Source organism: Netta rufina (genome assembly GCF_964035555.1).
Source record: "Netta rufina genome assembly, chromosome: 16".
Classification (NCBI taxonomy): Eukaryota; Metazoa; Chordata; class Aves; order Anseriformes; family Anatidae; genus Netta; species Netta rufina.
Genome location: NC_140140.1, coordinates 3,810,389 through 3,827,066, shown reverse-complemented (window position 1 = coordinate 3,827,066; position 16,678 = coordinate 3,810,389). Strand labels below are relative to the sequence as shown.

The 16,678-nt window shown below is 48.3% G+C and overlaps 1 protein-coding gene across 1 annotated transcript in view; it reads left to right on the top strand.

Moving 5' to 3' along the window:
* TOX2 (TOX high mobility group box family member 2) overlaps window positions 1-16,678 on the top strand; it is a gene marked incomplete at both ends in the record, with an annotated part of 129,060 nt that overhangs the window by 48,181 nt on the left and 64,201 nt on the right. The window contains one exon of the mRNA XM_084296454.1: window positions 5,553-5,618. Within this exon, the coding sequence (XP_084152580.1) occupies window positions 5,553-5,618 (66 nt within the window). The remainder of the gene's footprint in view (window positions 1-5,552; window positions 5,619-16,678) is intronic.

Sequence of the window (16,678 nt, the reverse complement as noted above, 5' to 3'; positions counted from 1 at the left end):
TGAGCTCTCCAGAACGAGTGCACGGTTTCCTCTCTGGGCAGTAGCAGCTATTTTAAGGCCCGTTGTCGTGCCTGCGTTGTCCGAATTGCTTTTCTCCAGTGCATTACTTTGCATTTATTGACATTAAATTTAATCTTCCATTTCCTCGCTGCCACTTAGTACTGTGAGAGTCTTAATGCAAAGCCACTCAAAGTCCGCTTTTAGTTTTGGCTAGCCTGCATAATTTTTGTCTCATTAATAAACTTGAATCCTTCTAGATTGCTTTTATTATGAACTGGATGGACTTCAGTGCAGATGTTTCTCATCCATGATCATCCTCCTGCTAATACCTGATGGGTATCTCCTCGCTGGCAGTGAGCAACAGACCCTTCCCTTTGGTCCCAGGACAAGCTGGGTTTAGTTTTTAAGAGCTTTTAGTTTGGCAGTGAGGGAGTCAGACCTACTGATCTGCAGTTTTATGAATCAGAAATTAAATTTAATTCTGGAACTCCAGAGTTAAAGAAAAAACAAACAAGCCTGGCACCTTCCACTTGCCACCCCCTGTTTCTTCTGCAGTGGAGCCTGGCTGGTGGGCTGTGCACACTGTTTGTGAATGTGAACTGCTGTGGAGCAGATGGGTGAATGCCACTTGGCTGTTCCTTAGGATTTTACTGTTTTGTTTATTTTTGTTTTGTTTTCTTTTTGGTCATCCCATTGTGAGCCAGCTGCTCCGATGGGACTTTCCAAGGGCTCCCATTTGGAAACTGAAAACACTGAAAACTTCTTGAGTGCACAAGCCATTGCAGATCATTCCTGACTTTTCCGTGTGATTTTAATGTCTTTTAATGTCTTTAATGTACCATCAAGGTACAAGGATGACCATGTACCTTGGTCATCCCTTGGCATCACAAACTGTACAGTAGGCTTCCTGGTTCTGGTGTGTGTGAGAAATAAAATATGTAAATTTGTAAATTGTTCTTAAAAAAAAGAAGAAGAAAAAAAAAACTTTTTACTGTATGGTTTTCATACTTAAGTATTTATCTGCATTAATCTGAATCTACCCTGGGATGATTTATTTGGCTGCCTGTAGAAAACCCAGCCCCCATGAAAACCAGGTGACTTCCAGAGATGCTCGGCTGTGCAGCAATTTAAAGGATGTGCTGCCACTGACACCTGCTGTGTTGTTGTGCTCTCTCCTAACGACGTTTGTCCAGAAGCAAATTGCACTAAGTGGTGAGGCTGGGTGGCTGCGCGGCGGCCGGGCTGGAAACGTGGAGCTTTCCTGCAGGAGCATCCTGGGGGTTCGTAAATCTGTGTCTGAACTCCTGACCCCCTCTGACAGGAGCAACTGAGGGGCCATCCAAGCATTTCAGTGGACAAATAAATAATGCTAAGTAGATCACTTTGGGCCAGAGGTTGTGTAAAGACCTTAATGGGGAAACTGCAGTTAAAGAGATTAAGCTAACCTCAGCTGTGTATTCCCCAAAGAAGCGTGGTGCTAAATTACTCCTGGAGGAAATCACAGCAGCGGCTCTGCGGGCAGCAGTGCTGGGGGGGGCAGGGCTGAGGCGACTATTTCCCATCCCAGGGCTGTTGCAGAGAGGCATGCTGCCAAAGTCTGTCCTTGCCAGCCTTGGGAGCTGCTGGTTGTGTGCCGATGCCCATAGGGCTGATCCTGGGGGACAGGCGTCCGTAACACTGTACGGGAGCATCATGGTGGGGATGCAGGGCTGGAAATTACTTTTATTGCTCCGTTTTCTTCAGAGTCACTCTCTGTTGGGATGCTGTTGGTGGCTGAGGTGCAGTTTGCTGGGCACTGAGACCAAGCGCATCCCAAGCATGACAAGGGATAGAAATCCCAACACGTGGAGATGAGGGTACCATGGGCAGCTGGGGGACCTGCCAGAGGAGGTAAGAAGGAGAGGCAAGTGCTTGTGGCTCTGAGCAGCAGGAATCACTGGGAGCATCCAGTTCATTCTTTAGTGGGCACAAATTAGCTGCTTGATGACAATGGCATTGAGTTGCTGCTGGATTTGCATTAACAGTTCACTTTTAAGAGCTCTGGGTCCTCTCCTCCATGGATTTGCACTTAAGGTGGTCTGGCCCACACTGCCACCAGCAAGTGTTAAAATTTAGGAAAGACCCCTAAAAAAAAAAAAAAAAGAAGAAGAAAAGAAAAGAAAAGAAAAAATAAAGGAAAAAGAAACGCTAACAAAATTAAAACAAGAAGTTTGAAAGATCTTGCAGGCATCACTGAAGCCATGCCTGGTGCAAGTGCTGCCAGCATATTTCTCACAAACTTGGAAGCTGACGTTTCCATCTCAGCCCATGGCTCCTGGGAAATAAAAGGACGTGATGAGATTTGTAATAAAATTGAGCAAGCTGGCAGTGCCAGCCATGAGAAAGTAACACCTTCCTGAGCCCCGGCAGGAGGCTGTGTTTCCTTCCACTGGGTCCTTCCCAGGGAGCAAACATTCAGCCTGGTGTTTGCACAGAGCCGGTCCCACAGCCGCTCTGCCCTGGGGGCTGCCCTGGCTTGCAGCTTCTTATTTCTCCAACACATTTCCACCTTATTAGCGTGGGCCCAGTGTGATCTCTGGGCACTTTTGCAGCCTTGAAAACGCCATCGGGCCAGGAGCAGAGCCCTGGGATGGCACGGTGTTGGGGCACGACGCGTCTCCCCCGCCACTCCCGATTCCAGGTCTGCGCCTCCCAGGCTTCCAGGAGTCATGGACAGAAAACGCAGGGAACACTGCCTCTTTTAGCTGAAGAAGAGCAAAAATTCAATAATTATGAATGAAGCTGTGGTTAAGACAATAGCAGACTCCGTTCAAATTAGCAAGAACTTGAAAATGATTCGTGCATCGTTCAGCATGAGTTTGATCGATGTGGGGGGGACAGGGTGCGGTGAATGGAGGCCCCCGGATCTGGAGCAGCTCAGAGGCTTGACACGTCCCCAGAGCACAGCGAAAAGGGAGGAAGCGTTTGTAACCAACGGGAAATATTAACATGTCTGTTTCTGCTGTAAATCAATGTGGAATGATGGGGCTGATTGTTCTGAAGTGCATTCTGTAGCGAAACAATAATGAGAAGAAGGAGAGCACATTACTTATCTGCTCTACCTGGCTGCTGGATAAGTGGCAAATGTCTAATTGAAAAAATATCCTGATGGGAGAATTTCTAATAAATTTGTTTGCACCCTCATAGCCTGGAGGAGAGGGAAAAAAAATCCAATCAGCAATGGGGAAGTTCCAAAGTTTCCATCGCATTTCAAGCCTTGATTTTCAGGCTCGCTGCTCAGGCTGGCAATCAGAGGCGCAGTAATTTTGAAGGCAGGATTCATTACCGTTATTATGAAGGCATAAAGGGCAGAAGGAAGTGTGGAATGGAGGTAGGAATGGTAAAAAGCCATAAAAAATACATTGTGACAAACAGAGAAAGAAGAGTGCTCTTCCTGCCGTGGACCTCCCCAGTTAAAGACACTTTTTGTTTTCTGAATATGGCTTTGCAGGTGACTTTTGTTTTCTGGAGAAGAGCTGTTTCAAGCAGGTCTTAGCCTACACCTCCAAAATACCGTGCTGGAGAGGGCAAAATTGAGGCGTGTGTGTGCGAGTTTGGGGAGGAAGGGAGGGATGGACAGACTGACAGATGGACAGATGGAATTAGTTCCCCACTGAAATGTTTTACATCTGTTGTGGACTGCGTGCTGGAAAGCTCGTGTTTGCCTCACCCAGCACCTCCCACGATGCAGCAGCGTTTGAGCATCACGAAGCCTTGGGGTGTCCCGGGCCAAAAACCTGGGTGGTTTTTTGGTGACGTGCTCCTGAAAAGAGATCAGGAGCAGGACCTCGGGGCCGTAACTGTGCCTGTCCCCCAAAGGCAATGCTGCTGACATGCCACTGCCTTGTGCCACCCCTCCTGCACTCTCAGCCTGGGCTGGCAGAGGGTTTTTAGGCTGCAGAGCTGATTGAGTCTGCACGTCTGGAAGCACGGCAGCTCCAGCTGGGAGCACGTTAGCAGCAGCCGGCTGTGCCGGCAGTCATTTTACAGATGGAGGGAAATTCAGTTCAATGTGGCTCGCACCCGGCTGGCTTCTGGAATTGCTGCTGGTCCTGGAAAGCCTGCAGGGATGCTGGTACTCACAGCATCCCGCTGCTCCTTCCCCGCCGAGGGGTTTTAGGAAATCCTGTACACGCACAGGGATCCCCCTCCATCCTGCTGTGGTCGCCACCACTATTAGGTGGTGAATTGCATGTGAGCCGCTGTAATTTTACTGCTTTTAATTGGCTTGCTGTGCTATCCCAGAGGATGGTTTGGCAATTAGAGGGTGTCTGTGCACTCTGGTGCTGAGCAGGGCTTTGCTAACTCTGCGGACTTTAATAGCTAATCCTGTGGCACTCAGAGAAATGGAAGCGTAATTAATAGTCTACACTGAAAACCTTCACCTGGTTTTATTTAGATTTCTCTTTTATTGTCCTTAATGTGGCCCGTTTCAGTTAAGGCATAACTGGTTATCAGCTTCATATTGGAGAGCAAGAGGACATGTGCAGGGTGAACAATCTCCAATTCATCATCTGGCTTGTAAGGGCAAGAGGGCTGGCTCTTCCCCCTTGTTAAGTATATGGTGTCATTCGCAGCTGGTACCTTCATCCTTGTCTCAGGAGTGTTTTACGGCATATCCCGTTTTATTGCCATAATTAATTTGTGAACTTTGCCTCCAGAACTGTCCCAGCTGCACTTTGAGCCGGAGACAACTCTGGAGGGTGTTCTTCCTTCATTTGGAGCAAGTGAACAGCTCCCACTGCAGCTAATTAACGGGAACGGCTTTGTGGTTCTCCGTGGGGGTTTTGCTGGCTAATCGCTGGGTTTAGCAGCTCGCAGTGGGGTGAAGGCAGCAGGCACGCCCGTAGCAGTGAATGCGACCGTGCTCGGGATGCCCCCGCATCCCTAATCGCGGAGGTCGAGTCCTAGTGGGCAGGCAGGGGAAGAGGAGAAGGGGAGGAGAAGGAGAGGCGCTGCCGTGCACACAGAGCTCGCAAACAGCACACTGTCGAGGAGGAGAACTGGGCTCCGGGTGGACCCCCCAGTGCACCGTCCAGAGTGACTTTCTACACCGCTGCCCTGGTGGTAAAGGAACGGGGATGTGCCTGGGAGAAGACTGAATGTGACCTGCCTGCCTTGGAAGTTTCCGTGGATGGAAGTTGGCTTTTGGTAGTTGATCGATGGTGTAGTGGGAATCTTAGCAGGAACTTCTTTTCGGTGCTGCTTGCTTCGGGGCAGATCTGTGGGTTTGCAGTTTTGCACATTCTCGGTTTATTTGTTTGAATTGGAGTGACTCGTTCTTTCATTTTGCTGAAAGAATTACCATAAACGTGTCATGTTACCACGTCCCATTGCAATAACAGCAAGGTATGAGAGCTCATACATGCTCAAAAGTACTCAAGGACCAGCTCAGGATTTCATTCTGGGAATCTTGGCTCTTTACATGAAGGGCCAGGAAGGCATTTGGGAAGCACATAACCCTGGCATGCAAATGGCATTTCTCTAACTCTAACTTTCTTTTGCCATTCTAGTTTGATGGGGAGAACATGTACATGGGAATGAACGACAATACCCAGGAGTTTCTATCAGCAAATCAGGTAAGCATCGTTTTGCTTGGGTGGGCTGGGTGGGCAGGGTGGGTGAGATTTCCTAGGAGACCTTGGCCATGGCAAAGCCCAAATTGTGGGAGATCTCCAGGAATCCACACTCATGGGACATCAAGAGGGTCCACAGAGGAGGTCAGCATCCTTCACTATAAACAAAGGTGCAGTCGGTGTTTCTAGACGTGAGGTTTCCAGGCACTGCACGTAGCTCAGGTGCCTCTCTCCATCCCTCACGTAGAGCATTTCCTGTAGCTGAAGGGGTCAGCAGTTAGCTGGCCTGGGGAAAAGAAAGGAATCAAAGGCTTCCTGTTTTGGAGCTGCTTTGGAACCCATGTGGGGAGGACCGGAATAGAAGTGCTCACGTCTCACAGGGCCCTGAGCAGAAGTGGCTGTTCAGGGTGCCCTAAATATGTAAGCACGTGCCGTGCCCTGCTGGGAGGTGAGAACTTCAGCACGTGCCTGCCTGTCCTCCCAGCTGGGAGAGGAGAGGTGGCCCAATCTGCGTTCTGCTGTGGTCCTCGGGGTGAAACTTCTGATCACAAGGCAAAATGCAAGTTTATCTCTGATATTTTTAAGCATCCTGTTTTGGGTCTGAACGAGGCACTTCGTTGTGTGGTCTTGTTGGCCACAGCCACGTGCGTTGTAGGCTGTGATGAGTACTGTGTGAACCTGATGCATTGCAAGGCAGTGAAAGGCAGCCGTGTGAGGCTTTCCATCCATCCCAAAATGCTGCTGGCTTCCTATTGCCCTGGAATTGGCCTGAGTCACCTGGGGCGAGGTTTTGACACACTCCTGCTGCTAGTGTTGGGCAGTTGCCACAGCATCACTATAAATTAGGAAGCTATTGAGTCATCTGTGGCATATAACTTGGGTACCAAGGATGAAAAAAAAAATAAATCTGTATATCGAACAGAACGAAAACCTGTTGTTTGCCTTATAGTGTGGGAGCACGTGAACAGAGGGTTATTGTGGTGTAAGAGCTATTTCCGAGAGCATGGAAGGAATTGCAAAGTTTGTGCTCCAGGGTGATTCTGCAGAACCAGACACATAGTCAACCAACAAAAGCTCTGCTCGTAGTCAGAGCTGGGAATTGCCACAGGTTAAACAAAGGCAGAAAGGAATAGGGTGACCCCAAGGGGCTGCAGGTCGGGGTTCTGCCCTTTCCCACCCCGTTTCTGTCCAGAGCATGTGGTTAGGTGACAGACCCCATAGGGAGCACCTGTATTAGCTGCACCACCTTCAAAATGAGTTTCCTCCTCGAAATGGGCACAAGTTGCATGGGTGAGTGGAGAGCAATGGGAAGGAGCAGTGCTGTGGTGAGGGGGCATGGCTGGCCACACCGAGGGCGAGGAGGAGGAGGAGGAGAGGTGACATCCAAGGGAAAGCAGAGGTTATCGTGTCACAGAGGTTATCGTGTCGCTTCCTCCATCACCGCGTCGGTTCGCGGTGTATATTTACCCTCACGTCATTGCTTGTTAACCATCGCGCGCTTTACAGCACTGGTCATGACTTTATTACTAATAACGTGACTCTCCTATTTAACTGAGGGTTCCAGATGTTTTTTTCATTTGCTCAACCTGTTGTAGCCTCAACGAGTTCGTTAAGCAGCAGGAGTGCACTTTCACAATGCCCTTTGGGAGGCAGGTAACTCACCAGCCCCTAGCTGCCCATGCAACCCAGTCAGGATAGTGCTTGGCCCTCAGCATCCTTGGGGACAAAGACAAATCCCACACACTAATTACAGGACTTATTGCACTGTATTTGATGGGCATGGTGTTTTTTCCCTCCGTTTTCATCCTAAGCCACTCGGTCACGCTGTGCACCATCAGGCACTGCTGCTGTGGATGGAGCTCCACCAGGGCTGGATGCTCACGCTCGTCTGGGTTGTAGGAACTCGCCTTTTGCTTCTGGATCTGTAGTTTGCATTGCCTGGTGATTCTTCTTTCAAAATATCAAGAAGGAGTGAGGTAGAAAGTAGAACTCAGCTTATCACCTCTGCCCCCATTTAAATGGCTCCTGTCTGTCAGGGTAATGCTTTGCACTTTCTGTCCTGAGACGCAGCACTTGCTTAAGCTCTGGAGTCATCCCTTCCCATCACACAGATAAGGATAAGACTATTCTCATTTTATAAGTAGAGCTGCAGAGTCTGTGGTTAGGGCTGCCCTGGTGCTGAGCACTCCTTGGAAAGCATCGCGGAGCTGCAGCATCCCAACATCAGCCTTATCACAGCCTCTTGCACAGTTTTCATCCTAAGCAGCTTCTGCAGCATCTCAGCCCGGACGGCTTCCCTCGCCTTCAGCTCCTGCGCTGCTGAGCTGCTAACTTGTGAGAACAAGCACTGCCATGAACATTTTAAAGCCAGCTGATCTGCTTTCTCCCTTAATCTTCCTTTATGTGATTGCTTGTGTGCCTTAGTCTGTGTTTCTTGTTTTCATCCCAAAAGGGGTTTATCTCAGCTGAGAGCTAAATGCAGAAATACAGGAGCCTAAAACACAATGAGAGCGCTGACAGATCCGCACCCGCACCGGCACAGGCTGCTTGGGGAAGATAATTCCTCTTGTTCCATCAAATAACAGGGACATTTGACCCCAGAAATGAGTCAAATGTGAAATGTAACTCAACCCCCAGCAGGGGCCAGAGCATAAATGCAACCTGACATCTGATCAAACAGTCAGGGACATTTGACCCCCGAGATGAGTGAGGTATCTGTTGTGTGTCCCAAAGTCGGCAGAGCATCATTCCTCACCCCTGCCAATTTTCCTTCTTTCCCCACCCCCCAAACAAAGCAAGGAATTAATGCAAAGTCCCAGGGAATGCACAGAACCCAAACCAGGCGAGGTACCATGACAGATGAGTAGAAATGCAACGTTGTTGTTAAAAGAAAAAAAAAAAAAAAAGAAAAAAAAAACACCTGCAAAATCAATAAGAGAAGGTATTTATTAATGCCTTTGTGATGGGGAAAGTAACCCTAGGAAGGGCAAAATGTGTAACTGGGTGGCAATGGGATCGTGCATGTTTGGGTTTGAGACACAGGGACGCTTGTCAGCGTGGCAGCAATGCCATCATGGAAAACCTTGATGGGTGCATTTGCCAGATTTCTCCCCTTTCCATCACTTTTCTTTGGCTGCTCCTGGGGCAATGGGTGCTTCAAAGAAGGGAAGAGCTCATTACTTAGCACCGGGCATTTTTGATCCTAATCCCAGGAGCTTTCTGTACACAGTTTGTTCCAGCTGAGCAGCACGCTGGTTTCTGTTCTGACAAGTCAATTTGTGCAACTCCTCGTGCAAATGCTGTTATGCATCAGGGTGGTTTATGCAAGCCAGAAAGCTGCACTGGCACAAGCAGCTCCTTACCTTTGTGCCTGAGAGCACAGAAAGGACCCTGCTGCTGTAACCACGGGTGTTAAAATCTTCTGGTTCATACAGGCACGGCATTTCCATGTGGCAGCATGTGCGTAAAGTAAAGGTGGAGTTTTCTCCTGCTGCGTGTGAGTTGGCAGCAACTCAGCTGAACACAGTGCACCAATGGCAAAGGAGTTAAGAGAGGTTTAGTTTGTCATGCACACACATCTACATCTGTCTTCAGATGTGTCCCCGTGTAAACATTAGCGTGGACTCATACATGCCTGCCCATTCCTGCACACATGGAATCCATCTGCGTGTCTGCGTGCTTGGATGTGTATAAATCAACATTTATCTACTGCATCTATTGCCCTTTATCTGTTTATCTCCATACATCTTCAGGCTGGGGGCTGTATTAGCCATAATAGATACAGTGAGTCGCTGATCTGGTGGGTCAAATGGTCAGGGCTCCTTGATCAGCCGTCAGGATACATTACAGCAGGGCCTCCGGTGGGGCTTGAATTACAACTTACATTTGACTCATTTCTGGGGTCAAAACGTCCCTCTTATTTGACCGAATGACAGAAATTGTATAATTTGTAAATATCCCTGAGCCATATGTGCTCTGAGTGCCACTCTAATGTGTTTTATAAAGGCACAGCTGTCTTGGTGACTTATTTAAAATGGGATTTTGAAGTAGTGTTCTTGCCATTTAATGTCCTCAATTCAGGGTTACACAAGGTTTATCAAATAATAAATAACGTTTAGGACATTCATTTTCGCATAACAATGGGTTTGCTAGTTATAAGGAACTGGACGTTACAATAAAGCTGTGTTTGGTAAATAAGCAATAATGTAGAAAGCAAGCGATGGCATAATTAGAAATTAATGACAGTGTGGGAAGCCGCAGATACCTTCCTGGCACACTGCGAGTGCTCCAGACGAGACAGAGCTCATCCTGGCAGCCTCTGCTATAAAACATGCCGTCAAACCTTGTCACAATCCTGGCAGACGCACTGCACTCCCACCTCCTGGGCCTCCCACCCATCTCGGCTGAGTTGCAGAGAAATGTCAGCAGTTGATAAAACAAAACCAGTCCCCAGCAGGTATGAGCGTGAATGGTCCTCGTCCACGCTGGGAACTGCAGAGCTGGAGCCATGGAGCCACCCCTTGTGAGGGCAATTAGGTACTGCTAATGAAGGCACTGGTCGTCCTCCCCTTACAGCAGCTCTGTCCTCCCTGCTAGGAGCTGTGGGCAGGACCAACGAGGACGTTTCCCCCTGTGGTTTGCCCTCCATCCGTGGCTTTGGTAAGGATGCTCCACTGCTGGCAGCGCAATTGCTTGGGTGTAGCGTGTTGGCTGGTCCCTGACCTAGCAGGACGTGTGAGGTTGGAGGATTTGGCAGCAAGCTGTTTGCCCCTGTTGTCTGAGGCTCCTGAGTGCAGCAGGGTGCTCGTGGTGGCCTCAGCTCTGGGATTCCTCCAGAAAAAAAGGCTGGAATAAGCCAGTAGACTGTGCTCCTGGCTGAGCAATGTCTTGGGTGAGCCTTCTCGTGACTGGGCCTGCTGCAGGCTACACAGCACAGGGGCAGGGAAGTCAGGGCCCACCGTCAGGTTGTTCTTGGTACAACTTCCATTCAGGTTCCCCAAGGAACTTGTTAGGTTCCTGAGGAGTCTGATGAGTCTTTGTGTCTGAAGAAACTTGGGTTCATGTTAAATTGGGCAGACGTATCTCAGGGTCTTCATGCTCTATTGCTCTTGGCTGTATGTTGGTTTGTTCTGATGGTCAGAGGATGGTCACTGTTAGAGAAAATCATTGACATAAATAGAAGGGTGTAAAAGAGGGGGTCCTGGCCCCAGGCATGGAGAACTCCTGAATGTCCACCAGTGCCATGATCCTTGGATTTGACTCTCTTGCCTCTGTCTCTCTCTCCCCTTTTTAAGACCCCAGTGAAGAGAAGTGAGCTTTGCACCAACCTAAAGTTGAAAGAAAAGCTTGAACTGAGCTGGCAGCACAGTGTAAGTGGAAGCTGGAGTGCACGGTGCAGCAGGCACCTGTACTGAGATACAGGTTTTGCTCTTTCCCTGCTGTTCTTGGAGTAATACTGTGTAATTTCATATGTTGTGCTAGAGAATAACAAATAGAGGGAAGGCATTGATAGATATTAAATGCCCTTCTCAGCAGACAATTCAGGAGAAATCTCATGTACTATTTCAGAATGAACAATAGAGTGGTACATGTCATTTATTATAATCAGCGGCTAATGGAAGCCCTTCCAGATGGGGTTCTGGAGGTGAGCACAGCTAGAGCTGATGATCCAGGCTCGTGAATTTTGCATGAACTCTTAGGTGACAGTGAAATTTCTGAGTGATGCAGTCAGGAAGCAGTTCCAGTAACTTCATGTTGGCAACAGAAGCTTCCATTGCTGCCGTTGGGTTGGCTGTGGTACTTATATAAATAATAATAATAAAAAAAAATCCCTTGGTGTTACAAGCAGAGAATCATCTTCAGCCCTTGGTCTCAAAGGATTCCTAAGTTGTTAACAATAGGGTGTTTGAAAAATAGCCACCAAGCATCACAGAGTGAAAAGCTAATGTAGCTGAGCAGTTACAGACCAAATTAAAGTCTCTGTTCCTATTGCATTTTCTCTTGGGAAGAAAGAATAGCATCTTGTACAGCTGAGGAGATTGTCAGGTGGTATGGAGCGTGCCTCCTAGGGACAGAAAGCTCAGAGGTTGTTGTGGTGGTTGGATTTCATGCACAGACAAACATTTCACCAAGGAACTGTGGTTCTGAAATAGATTTAGAGTTAGGGGCAAAGGCAGGAGGGAGAATGAGACCCCAGATGCATTGAAGCAGTGGTCAGATAGAAGAGGAACAGCAGCATCCACTGCTCCTTCGAGCTCTCCCAGGTGCAGCCAGCTAGCCCTCAGGTCAGTCCAGCAGCAAGCTTGTTTTCTCTTTCCAGTGTCTTCCAAATATTTTCTGGGCTCTGAAACAGTGCAAAGATTGTGCTTGACCCAAAGGTAAGAGTTTCTGTGTTAAGCAGAACACCTGCAGGTAGTCCTCCGTCTGAGGGGTGCGTGATCAAAATGTGCACAGGGATCTTCACAGCTTCATCTGATCTGCTTTAACAGCGAGGAAGTCTGTAATCATGCGTCAAATTCATAATAAAATGGCAATCAATGCAGAGGAGCATTACAGAGCTCGAGGCACAGCTCCAGCCCTTGGAGCTGGAGCCAGGGAGGTGGTGGGTCCCTGGGGCTGGTGGAGCTTGGTGGGCCTGAGGCGCAGCGGGGCAATGTGCATCCCACTGGGACAGCACCTGCTGCTGCTTCCTGATCCAAAGTCCTACACAGAGAAAATACTGATACTGGGAGGAGATCTGGAGGGGTGGATGCCTGAATGTTGTTTTTTTCTGGGTCCCAACACACCATGATGCTTCTCAGCGGGGCTAAAGGAACTGAGCACCTGAGGTGCCACCTTGTGTGCTGCAGGACAAAGGAGGGGGGTAACTGGGACGGCTGCACAGCACCAGCTGGGGGGCACAGCTGAGCTCTGCTCAGTCTCAGTCATGTCAAAGGGATCTGCTGGTGTGCGGGGGGACTCCCATGGCATGGGGACCGTCTTATCCCACTCGTCTCCCGATTTGCCCACCGTGACACAGTGTGACATGGAGCCAGGGCTTCCTCTGCTCGTGACTGGTGCTGAGCTCTGATAGCATCATTATTGCCTAGCTGTGATGAGCAAGGTTTTCTGATGCGTCCTGTCGGGGCGTTGGTTTTGGCTCCTGTTTGTGAACACAGAGGTTTGTTTGCTTCTGGGATGGACCTCTGGGGAGTGGCTTTGGAAAACTGTTTTTATTTGGGCAAATGAAGGATGGTGAGCTGCAGAAGTATGAGCAAAAAACCTGGCCCAGTGCTCTTGGGATTTCCTTTCCCAACTGATTGATTACTTCTCCTGCTCCTATGCCTGTGTTTGGGTCTGCAGTCACTGCGGGTGATTAAGTGGGGAGCCACTTACTTCCAGCAGGAAAACATCATTTTCCACTTCGGGTTTGGATGGAGGCCTGTGCAAACAGGAAGGCAGCTCCGTGGCCGCAGAACAAGCCCTTTTGCTCCCTGACAGCATGGGGCTGCCCTGGGTGCTTGCAGGATGGGCTCAGCTCCAGCCCTGCGCTGGCCTGACCTGCAGCAGAGAACCTCAGGGTTACACATCCCAATGCGGCCATCCAGCTGCTTGTGCTCAGGTGCTCAGGTTCAGGTCTTTGCTCCAACATCTACGTGCTCAGGCAGTTTGGCAGGATAGCAGACCTGAATTTTTATCCGGAAGTGGGTAATACATTTATATACATATATATTTTTTATCCAGGCTGCTCACCTCTGAGCATGATGCAGTTGTCAAGCCCCAGCTGCTCTAACAAGGTGGTGGAACCTCGTGAGGAACGAACCTGCGAGAAGGGGCTGGCACCTGTACATGGAGGGGTGATGGGGTTTGCTTTTCTGCTTCTGCTGCAGGATCTGTGGAGCAGAGCCCTGTGGCATTGTCCTTGTGGAAGCCTGAGGAGCCCTGGTGGGTGCAGGCAGCAGGTACCAGGCAGGGGAGCATGCATACCATGGGTACCTGGGTGGAAGAGCATGCCTACCATGGGTGCCCAGGCAGGAGAGCATGTAAAGCGCGTACCCAGGATGGGAGCATGTACTGAGGGTGCCCAGGCAGGGAATGTGTGATATGGGTACCCAGGAGAGGAGCAGCGTGAGCCCCCAGGAGAGGAGCGTGTCTACCGCCAGCCCTACGGGGCTCTGCTGCTCTGGGGAGCACCTGGGTCTTTCCCTGCCAGGTGAGGCACCAGGCCGGGCTGGTGGAGCTGAGATGGGAACTGAAATCAGAAAGGATTGGGGATGATGGCTTGAGAGGTGGGAAAGCTGACGCCGAGCTCTGTGTTTAGCCCGTGTGCCCACCACCTGTACCGCAGCTCTGCTGACAGACCTTGTGGGTCTTGTTCGTCGGTGGCGCTGCTGTCATGGCCAGCAGGCTCTGAGCAAGCCTGGATTAGATTTATCTCAGGCTAGGAAATTTATCAGCAGTCATCAAAAGTGTCTGCACTGATGCTGTATGCTCAGGTCTATGCATTTGTGTACAGTGTAAAGGACAAAATATGACTTGGCTTTTATTACTTTAATTAAAACATGAGTGAAGTGTATGAGATTCATATTAAATTGTATTTTCCTGGCTGCTGTGTGAAGGGCTAACTGATCTGATTACCATGAAGATTACAAACTATCAAAGTGAAAAAGAGCTTTTTGCAAGTATTTCATATTAAACCTTCAAACATAACACTTTAAGAATAATTATGGTTGTATTACTGGAAAATGATTCATGAATTCTGAATAAATATAAGACCCTTAAAGGGAAATGTTCCAAGACCACAGTTTTCGTTCCAATCTGATGAAATTTAGTATCATTTTGCAGCTGTAGAATAAAATGAAAAAAAAAATATGTACATAGACTGTATTGAGTATATGTCGGACTAAACTAATGAGATTTTTTTCATCAACTCTAAGCACGCACACAGACAAATGGAATAGCCATTCTCATTTTCTATAATAGAAAGCACCAAAAGAGAAGGCAGAAAGGATCTTACTGTTCACAAGTCTTTATTCTACCCTTGATTGTTAAATAATATATTTTAAGTTCTCATATCTCGACTGCAGAATGTTTGAACTGACATTAATGGGTATATGAGAGAAAAGAGCCAGCTAAAAGAAAAAAAAGTAAGGAAGGGCTAGGATTGGGAATTTTATTAGTATTCCCAGTGGGCTGTAATAAAGATACTTTTCACACAATACAGTGAATGTTTACAGCAGACAATTTAGTTTCCTTCCAACAATTATGAGAGAAATTGAATCTCAGGAAATGTTAGTTTTCTCTAAAATTAGACATAACAATAAAGATACCCCTGCAATTTTATTAAGGAGGGAAGAAAAGAAAAGCCATCAGCCTCTGGAAGACAATTTAGCAAATTTATTTTAAGTATTCCAGCTGACTTCTAAGCCAAACAAGACAGCTACGTGGCCAAGCCCCGTGCCAGGGGCTGCTTTTCTCTTGAGGAGCTTTTTTTCCCAGGCTTCAGCAATTCCCAGCACATTTTAGAAACAAGTACCCAAAAGGTGCCCATTTCCACTGTGGAGCCAGCTGGTGTAGGAACCGCATTGCATAAAATCAGGAGGGTGTTTGCTCACCCGAGGGTTGAAAGCTGTGTTTCTGCATGAACATTTGCACACCTTCTTGCAGATGCACTTAACTTGGATGCTTGTGCACATGCGGTGTTCCACGAGTGCTCTGCGTGCAGTCACGTGGGTTTGTACACACGAAGGATGAGCTAGAAAAACCCCACAAGCTCAGACTTTTAAGTTTTTCCCAAGAAAATTGGTCATGAAATGTCAAGAGGGAGAACTGCAGGGAGACGATGGCAATTATTGGGTACTTGAATGCAGCTTCGGGAATGAATTCATCATGCTTGCACAGAGATGCTGGGATCAAACAGGGAAAGCTGCTCTGGAAAACGCAGAAAACTCTGTGGCTCTTTGAGCAACTCGTGCTCAGGCGTTTAATTGTTGAAACCCTGAGTGCTGCCATTCGACGGCAGGGCGAGTCCTCTGCTTTTCCTGGTTTCTAGACTTCTGTATCAGGGATGTGCTGTGTGTTAGAAATCCCCAACCTCTGCTTGTGTTGGTTTTGTTGTTTCCATGCAATTCTCGGTAGCCAGCTTCGGTCTCATGGATTCCAATCTGGAAAGGGATTTCTGTTGTTTGATAACAAGAATAGGAATAGGAGGAGAAACAGTGAAAGCTTGCAGCGTAGCTTCTTTAGCAATCTCCCTTGAGAAGATCTGTCTCATTTTGGTCATATCTGAGCAGGTCCTAGGAGGATGCTTTTTGGTAACACCCAGCAGGACTCCGGGGTACCCAGTTTGGTGCTACTATGAGCAATAGAAGCACTCATCTCTGAGTTTGTGGAAATACTTAGGTCTTGCCGGGACTTGGGTTTGAAAGATGGCAGCAGAAGCCCTGGAGTGTTCTGGGTGAATCTGAATTTTTACCTTGGGGTTGGTGATTTGGCTTTGTTACCTGCAGCCCTGTTGTGTTCAAAGCCCCCTGCACCTCCAGGTTAGCAGGATCAGGTTTCTGGTTTTGGACCTTCAACCTATGTCCATCACCCTTGGGACAGTTCGTGTTCCACCTGGCATGTTGTAAACTAGTAAAAATAATAGAAAAACCTCTCCAGCTGCTTAACAAATTAAGTGTTTCAGTTATTTTGCCCTCCAGATAGCTGGGGTTGGTTGTCTGTGGATGCAGCTGCTAATGAAGCTCCTCCCATCTCATGCCTTGTGTGTTGGGTTGGGTTTTTCATGGTGGTGGGATGGCGATGACTGTGCTGGTGTTGATGTGAGTCCTCTTGCACCTTCACTTCACAGCTCTGCAAAGCTTATCCTTGTGTCAGCGAGTGCTCTGCATTGTCCCCAGAGCTGCCAGTGCCCACAGCTCTCCTTTCTCACCATGAGCATGGGGGGTAACCCCTGCTGCAGGCTTCTGGCTCTAACCAGCATGCTGGTGGCCCAGCTGTCCTTCTAAATAGATGATTGCCATCATTTTAGGAAAACAGAGGTATTTTGGTTGTTAATTTGATGATTTTCCTTTTTCTCTTCCTCC